Source organism: Vollenhovia emeryi, unplaced genomic scaffold (genome assembly GCF_000949405.1).
Source record: "Vollenhovia emeryi isolate VEMERY1.0 unplaced genomic scaffold, V.emery_V1.0 DF939153.1, whole genome shotgun sequence".
Lineage (NCBI taxonomy): Eukaryota > Metazoa > Arthropoda > Insecta > Hymenoptera > Formicidae > Vollenhovia > Vollenhovia emeryi.
Window position 1 is genome coordinate 729117 of NW_011967213.1, and position 9349 is coordinate 738465.

Consider the following 9349-nt stretch of genomic DNA (forward strand, 5'->3'; position numbering starts at 1 on the left):
CGCGTAATTGTTTATTGAGACGCGCCGATTTATCGGTGCTTTTTTTCTCGCGAACGGCCGTTTGTTTCGCATAGAAGATTGCGAGCTATCGGGCACTCGTTGGAAGCCCTCGCGTATTGAAATCGCTATCTCTGTCGTTTAACGTCTATGACGCGGCAGGATCGAACGCACCGGGGCCAACCGGCGCTGCAGGATCCAACCGGAGAATCGGCATGACTCGGCCAGACACCGAGGAACGCGCGACCGAGCCGCGTTCGTTACAGGTGTTCGATCGCGTTCTCCGCGGCTAATCGGCTTGCACGATCTTATCGAAGAAAAATTCACCGCGGATGCCGGCGGGACCTAACGAAGTTACTCCTCGTGACATCGCCAAGCATTTGCACATACCACGAATGCAACCAACCGCGAGAGAGGCGAAAGAGGACATTGGACTGCGCGTTGATCCAGACGCAATTCCAACGATAAAGACGATTCAGCGATTAGCTAACGAAAGGGAGGAGAAAACGGGAAAAGCTTCTATTTGCCCCGCGCGAAACAGAGATTCCTCTCTCCGAGCATCCGGATGAGTGATAATTTTCTACTTTGTAGGAGATACCTGCGTCGCGCAGAAATTACGTTTCGACGGCGATTTATCGCGTGGATGTACTTACTTACTCTCGCGCCAACTTATCAGCAGGTACAAGATTACTTGGTTTTCCCTTCGTATCTTGATACGAGGATACAGTTGCTTCGTTTAATGTCGGATCCGTTCTTAGCAAGTAACAACGATAGTAATGGGACATTATTTTTATACATCTATTTTTTACACCTTAAAAATTTTAGGCTCCATGACGCCGATGGAGGATTAACGCTTCTCCTTTACGAGTCTCTAACTATACGAATAAAAAGAGATGAACTGAATTTCGTGAATTTTAACAGATTTTCAATTTAAAATAATTCCAACGTAATGAAAACGATAAATATCTCTATGTTAATCAACAGAAGACGCTCGAATTTATAGCTTGTGCGCCTTTCCCAGTCAAGACGGTCACCTTCCTTGATCGATCATTATCTTAATGGTCGAGGACTCCTCGGTCGTCTTGAGGGTCCCCAGACTACCATTACTTCTATTGTTATACTGGGTTCCACGCGGGTCTCCTTTTATACCCTACGAGACTGGATTTTGCTTCCGAGTTTTTGGCCGCCACCATGCGCGGCCTAGCGGCGGTCGACGAACTACTCAGAAGCTGGCGCTCGCGTATAGAAATATTACACATGTGTGAATATTACGATGTTTGACTATTTCAAACAGTATTAGATGTTTGATAAAATCCACACATTGAAGTGTGTGATTTCTACACATTCTCTAATGCATTTCACACGCGCATGTTAAGAGGATTATGCATGACATTTGAAAAATTATGCATTAAATATGTGTGACGCATTAATATTCACGCATTTCAAGTGCGTGACGTGTTAATATTCACACATGTGTGATAGATCTACTTCTAACAGTGTAGGTTCAACGATACAATCATGTTGCACACAAATTGATAAGTTGTGCACGATTATAATAGAAATCCCCTTTTTCGGTTTGGACGGTGCACAATATAGAGCTGATAGAAGTGGCGCAGCCTTTACGATAATAATTTACGCGGAGGGCTAGGGATCGCGGGGCCGGTATTACGTTGGGTCGTGATAAAAACGAATTTATAGCGTACCTACGCGGAAGAGAGACATTGAAAGTAATAGGTCGGATCGTCGTGTAGCGTGACTGTCCTAAACCGCAAGTCCGGCGAAGTCACTGCTTCAACTGACCGTGCAATTTGCATTCGGGAGAAAAACCGGGAGAAAAAGACAGAGAGAAGGGGCAGGGGGAGGGAGGAAGAGATGGAAGGAAAATAAAAGGGTGGTTTCTAGCAGCGCAGTTATACCGCGAGCGGTATGTGCGAAACGCCGTGCGTGGCTGCACACATACGGGACCGGAATGTCAGTGAACGAGATTCCACCGGTCGACGATTTTCCCCCGGCGGGAAAAGAGGATACTCGAGGACATACCGGAGGTATTCCGCGACGGTGATGTACGCAAGCGAGCAGCAGGTCGGCGATTTAACGACCGCGTCGCACGAGAACACGCGCTACGTTTAGACACCAGATACATTGATGGACGCCTTTGTTTTCGCGAGTTTGCATCTTTGCTTATCTTTTAAAACAATGGATTTTAAGAATAAAAGGATGTAAAGTTGCTCGAGACTCTTGGTTTAAAAAATTCTCTCTCTCGTATAATTTCGCAGAATTTCAGATTCTCGAAAGACGTTTAGACGCGCGTCGTCGCGGACGGAAGAGGACGTTGACCGGATTAGCCGCAGCGTCTTTTCGACGTCGCGTTGTCGTCATCGGTCGATCGTGATAATGACGGACACCGCATTCGATGCCGGACGATCGGATCCCGATTGATGGTTGCGGCTGGAAAACGGGCTATGTTCTTGTGCTCCTGGCCGCGGCGCGGTACGGGAGATACCCCGAAGCATCACTCTCTCACGGCCCCGAGACGAAGCGCGACACTTCGGCGTGTATCGCGTAATAGACCGCGAGTGCTCGGTAATTTTCCGCTAATAACTCGCTAGCCTTTGGCCTCCCATGAACCACCGGGTATAAAATTGTCGATGAACCCGTCGTACATGCGCCTTCGCTCCGGCCATCGTCCAGTTGGGGCCAACAGAAATGGTATCCCGTACGTGCGCTCAGCTAGAGCGAATTTTACATGTCTCGTGGATAAGAATTGACGCGCCACTATAATATCTAGCTTCCCTTTTTTTATTCCCGTTCAGGAAGATAAACATAATTTATGTCTCGTCCCTCGTCAGCCGTACCAGGAAAGCAAGGAAGATTGCAGGTTTTTGTTCAATGAGGAATCAGAAGTCCGTGCTTGATTTCGCATCTTTCGATCCTGATTTTTATATATTGTGTAAGACAAGAAGTTGCGCGAGGAATGTAGATTTCAACTTCTCTCGAGACTCGCGGTATTAGAAGAATGAAAGAAAATTATAACCACGTACTCGGAGCGAACATCTCGTCGAAGTTGTATGGTCACGACGTCGCTTGTAATAACGTACTGATTGTGAGATCGAGTTACGAATGTAAAGGAAAAAGAAGAGATCTGTACGGGAAATGATCTGGTGAAAAGTAAACGTTTAACATGGTCAACGAAAGATGGGAACGCTCTTAAGCGCGACTCTTACCCTGTATTCTAAGGCGAGACCGCAAGTGTCTAATCAGCTGGTTCGACGTTTTAAATCGTCTTGTTCCATTAACTTATACGATATCCGCTCTTACACTATCCGGAATTGCCCGAAGCGGATCAGGGGAATATTCTTTGAATTAAATCCGAGATTCGCCGGAGAAAGAGAGAAAGAGAATAAACTACCTTTCGATCTCTCTACGGCAAGATATCGCGCGCTCCTTTGTGTTATCGTAGTCCGACGATACTTACCGTTGTCAAAGCTGACCGCGCGCACGAGCCGATCCCGCTCACGAGGCGGTTATAAGCAGCGACCGGTGCTATTCCGAGATAATCCCCTCGCCCGGTGGTCCAGAATACGGAAATGGCTCGCGATAGAATTCCCGCGATCGCTGGCGAAAGGCGGAGGGAGAGGCCAATCGTAATAAAGAGCAATAGCACGAAGAATCGGAGACAACTCGTTAGCCTTGTCGCGCAGATAACATCGCATCTGGCCGTTAAGAACATATATTCTGTGATGCACATATGCGGAGAAATCGCGAATAATTGAGTGAAAATTATTCTTTTGAAATATATATATAAAGGCATAAAAATAATTCGTAATAAAACTACATAGAAATATAATATCTTTTGAAAAGTATAAGTATTATAAACGATATCTTGTACAATAGGTATACAGTAATTTTTATACATTTCAATGCAAAGAATGAGTATAATAAAATACGAATAAAGGAAAATTACCTTCGAAATAAACAAACTTTGAAAACACTGCTTAATCCTCAAACATTCGGTAATTTAGGATTAAGCTTTTGGAATACGATTTTCTTGGACTAGCTATTGTATATCTAAAATTTATTTATTACATTAAAGAAATTGGAAATAAATCTTTTTCCACGCACTGGTATATTAAAAAAAGAAAATGTCTCCTTTTATAGTTAAGAATTTTGTATCTTTTTTAATATTCTTATTTCGACGTTTCACCTATTTTAACGTATCCTAATTTTAATTTTAACGTGTCATTTAAAGAAAAGATTGCTCTACAATATTACGCATTACTTTCCTAGCTAAAATTTCTATTTTCACAAAGACATATGACTTGTACCTATATATTCCCCCCCCCCCGAATCATTTAATTTAACTATAATAAAATAAGTTGATGGATTTGATTAAATTTTGGAATGACCTAAAATGTTATATGAAATACAATGCAGCATAATTATTGATTTAAAATTATTTATTTTTAGTGCATGTTACTAATGAGTTATACATATTATGATACATTATTAAAATAATAGTTAATTGTTGCAATATTTTCTAAAATGGCTTACTATGAGAAAGTTTTTAATATTGAATTTTTTAATGTATTATATAGTATACATTTTTCTAAAATGATTACAAATTAAAAATTAATATATTGTATATATAATATTCTAGTTTTTATATAATATTATAATATAAAAATTATATAAAAACAATTTCTTTGTTTTTGTATTAAAACCACTTGTTAGTGGAATTATAGGAAATAATAGTAAATTATCAATATTAAGTTACCATCTAGAATTTATATATTTTTATTATCAGAGTGATGCTTTTATTATTATAACTATTTTATGTCAATTATTAAAATCTGTTTTCTCTATAACATTATCTAAATTTGTTGTAAATTAATGTTTATCTTACATGCACAAATAATGTATTAATATTTGAAAATGAACTTATAATTATATTAACATATTAGTTACATATTAATTATATATTAATATAGAAGTAATTAATATGTAATAATAGTTTTGTCATTGTACGATTAACGATAAGCGATTAACATTATACCATTTAAAAATTGGTTTAGTTTTCAGGATTTAAACGTGTTTTACAATCCATTATCACAATAATATCACAAGTTAGTGAAACCTTACAATTTGGAATGTATAGCAATATAATGTACAACTGTTGAACCTCTAAACAGCTCATTTATTCAGGATTGCTGTAAAAAGAAAAATTATTAATAGTATTATATATGTATAATATTGCATTAATTATGAAATTTATTATATATATAAAATAAATTTCATAATTAACAATGATAAGAATCAAAGAGATTAGTAGATTTTATTATGTAAAATACTACTAGAAGAATCAGTTTTAAAATGAATATTTATACATTAGTGCGGTTCAATAATAGCATAGTTTAAATATTGAACTTGGTACTAACGTTTAAAACGACGTAAAGTTTTAACCAAATTTTTTTGTAGTAATCATAGACGTTATGACACTTAAGACGATATTGCAGTTGACGGCAGCTGGGGAAATTATGGTATTTATAGGTTTCATACTTGTGCTCTGAAAAAAAAATTGGTTGCATTAATTAGAAATCTGGTAGCTTTAACCTGTCGTCTGTTAGAAAATGGACGAATCATAGTTCCTTTAGAATTTACTAGATGTGTAGTGAAGTCTATCTAACTTCTTGTTATGAAATATCGAGCCCTATCGTGATAACTAGAAATTCTGTTTGATTTAACTAAAATACCTTCTATCATACATGTTTTGTTGATACAATCATAGCATTTTTCTCAGAGTACTTATTGGAATAAAACATTAATAATAATAATATGTATTTACACAACTAAAACTATTAGAATATAAAGAATAACTGAAATACGAGCCATAGACTCAAAGAGTGTAGAAATGATAAGCGGCGAAAACAATTGAAGCTCTATTGAAGTCGTCGCATAATGCATCTCGAATCAAGTCCCCGGAACGCGGTAAAAGTTTTCTATGCAGTTGATGACGTAGATCTTTGTCTATAAATTAATTTCCCGTCAGCTAACTCTGGAAACCTCGCTCGGCCAAGTGTATTTTTAAACATGAAACAGCGTCCGTTCGCGAGGTGGAAATGTGACTCTGCGAAAGGTGTTATTGCGAGAAGCAAGAGAGAAAGGCTCCAATTTCTCTTCGAGTTGAATCCAAAATGATTGTCTTGCTCTCTTCTCTTCTCACACGTGTCGGAAAATAAACGTGGCATAGACGCAGTAGAAACAAATTGTGACGACTGCGCCTATGGGATACGTCGAGAGAATACATATACTTGAAACAAAAAGACAGAAAAAGCACGAACATAACAAGCAAGTGCGTATAATGGTAGTCCAGTACGTGTATGCCTGCTTCCAGTAATGCCAATCAGATCGAGATGTCACGACGGCGCGAGTACAAGAGTATGCAGACATTGGCTTTCCTTCGGAACATTATATGCACGGGCACATCATATACGTGTATACGATTGTAGGCTTGTGTGGGATGTCATACATCAATGAGCCACAATGCCAAATCCCTTTCTAAATAGCGTGAAACGGATATAGCGTGATGCACGCGTGAGCGTTTCGGCAAATGTATGGAAATAATTATTAGCTGTTGAGATAAATTAATTTATGGACACGATATATAAACGTAATGGGAAAAATACGATATATAAGTCACGTAACATGCGGCGTGATTTCTTAATAAGATATTAATGAACGAGCGACTCAACGGGAGACAAATAAAAAGGAAAAGAACGTTGAGACAATGCCAATGAACAAAAAATAGATATGCACTCGTAGCACTTAAAGCAAATATTCGTTGGTGCCATTTATATCTTAAGCATTCTGTCGCAGCTCTTTGATTTATGTTGAACGATGACAATTATATGATTTACCAGAGATTTGATCCGTAAGATGGATTTCCTAATACCATTTTTACGACTAATATATTAAAAGTCGTCTCGCAATCCTATATCGACATTTGGCGATTATGAGCGACAAGTGGACGCTTTTACCTGGGCGGAATTTTCAGCATGTCCGGACTTTGTATGAGCTTGTCCAAGGTTTGTGTGAGTTTGGCAAAGGTCGGCCTTCTGATGCACTCTTTCTGCCAGCAATCAAGCATCAGGTGATAGATCGCTTCCGGACAGTTTATCGGCGCTGGAAGCCTGTAGTTTTTCGTCATCAAATTTATCACTTCATGATCCGACAAATTCTGGTACGGCCTCTCGCCGTACGACATCACTTCCCAGCACACGATACCCATGGTCCAAACGTTGGAAGCGTTCGTGAATTTACAAGAGCCTATCACCTCCGGTGCCATCCATCGTACCGGGACTTTATCGGCCTGAATACATACGGTAGATTAATTACATAGGAAATTATAGATATGTTCGAGCCTCATGTAGCCACGGCTTCGAATAATTTAGCCCGCACAACTGGAATCTATCGCTCACCGTTCTCGTGAAAGCTGCCTCCGGGGTACTCTCGATATCTCTACTGATTATGAGATCAAAGTTGGCGATCTTGCAAACAAGAGCGGCATTAACTAACACGTTCCTCGCGGCGAGATCGCAGTGCACGTAGTTCATCTCCGCGAGGTACTTCATACCGCTGGCGATGTCGCTCAACATGCCTACCAGCTGGAGCACTTGGAATTTGCTGTTGTTCGCGCGTAGGAAAACGTCCAACCTACCGTTCTCCATGAATTCCATGATGATCATCAACCGATTGCTTTTTTTCGTCACTATGCCTTGTAGTAATATCAAGTTCGGATGCTCGAACCTAACCTGGCCTATTATCGATGCCTCTCTCAGAAAGTCAATGCGGTCTTTGTCTTCGGAGTTCAGCTTTAGGGCCCTTATGGTCACATCTATTTCCGTTTGTCCGTTAGATGGCAATTTCAGCTTCCCTTGGTAGATATCGTTAAACTGTCCAGTACCTGTGACCGTAAAAAAAAACATCAAGAGTATAATCGAGTTACTGAAAAACTACGTTATTTCACAATCGCTTGGTGATATCGTATGATAATACACAGAATATCGTACCTATGATAGCTCCTATCGTGATATCTTTGACATCTATCTCTCTGGCGAATTTGCCTACCGCCTCATTCGAGTCCTCATAGGTGTGAGAATCGACGTAACTCCTTGTATTTGCATCGTTTGCGCCGCCTGCGCCCGCCGCGACGACCTCCACTGTAGGTGTGAACAACGGCATGGTCACTGCAACGTCACGAAAACAGAGTTTATTATATTAATGATTCCCACGAAATACAATATTAGCCTTCAGAGACATTCTATGTCTCGAAAAAAGAGCCCAATATCTCCTTTTTTTAAAGAAGTTAGAGACCGGACAAACTTTTTGGGTACCTACATATATACAGACAGTTGTTACAAATGTGATTTTTAGATGTTTTGGAACATTCTAAACATATTGGCAAAGAAAACTCGAGAAAAAACGAAGCTTTCTTTATGAGGAAGCAATAAAGAAAATTAGAAAGCTTTGTAGTATAAGATAATAATAGAAGGATTAATTTTAAAGTCTATATGAAGATATTAGTGCGTCCTAAAAGCAATGTGCGTTAAAAAATTAAACTTAATATTGACGACCTGGCAATTGTCTTGAAACTGATGATGATACTCTCTGTGAAATATGTGATGGCGGTGAAACTTTGAGCATCGACGGTTGTAATTTGTGTGGAGATTGTGAGTCAAACAACACGGATTGCAGCAATTGCGAGACAAGCGATGTAGGTTGTGGCTCTTCTGACGCAGGCAATATGAATTGTCTTGAAACTGATGATGGTGCTTCCTGTGGAATATGTGATGGCGGTGAAATTTTGAGCATCGACGGTTGTAATTTGTGTGGAGATTGTGGGTGGTTGCGGCGTTGTGACCATCGTGATAGGTGACATGATTAGTAACTTAAGTGGGACAGGTGATATTAGTCGTCTTAAAACTGGATCCAATGATGGTACCTGCTCTGGGGTAGACGATCGCAGTGCATTTTCAAAAATCGACAGTAATTCTTCTAGAAATGATGACTTGTTGTTGAGTTTTGCTTTTTGTGAGACAGGCGCCATGGGTTGCGCCAATTGAAAGGTAGACGATGTAGGTTGTTGCTTTAGGGACAATTGATAGATAAACGATGTAGTTTGTTGCTCTAGTGGCGATTGAGAGGCAGACGATGTAGGTTGTTGCTCTATAAGTGGCAATTGAGAGGTAGACGATGTATTTTGTTGCTCTAGTGGCGATTGAGAGGCAGACGATGTAGGTTGTTGCTCTATAAGTGGCAATTGAGAGGTAGACGATGTATTTTGTTGCTCTAGTGG

The 9349-nt window shown here is 39.8% G+C and overlaps 1 protein-coding gene across 1 annotated transcript in view; it reads right to left on the bottom strand.

Moving 5' to 3' along the window:
• Positions 1-5438: 5438 nt before the first annotated feature.
• Positions 5439-9349, bottom strand: part of LOC105565384 (ephrin type-A receptor 4a-like) — a 5432-nt gene continuing 1521 nt past the window's right edge. Inside the window, exons 2-7 of the mRNA XM_012018530.1 lie at positions 8996-9342; positions 8628-8829; positions 8064-8240; positions 7473-7957; positions 7032-7363; positions 5439-5560 (exon numbers count right to left, since the gene is read on the bottom strand). Of these exons, the coding sequence (XP_011873920.1) occupies positions 5548-5560; positions 7032-7363; positions 7473-7957; positions 8064-8240; positions 8628-8829; positions 8996-9342 (1556 nt within the window). The 3' untranslated portion in view covers positions 5439-5547. The remainder of the gene's footprint in view (positions 5561-7031; positions 7364-7472; positions 7958-8063; positions 8241-8627; positions 8830-8995; positions 9343-9349) is intronic.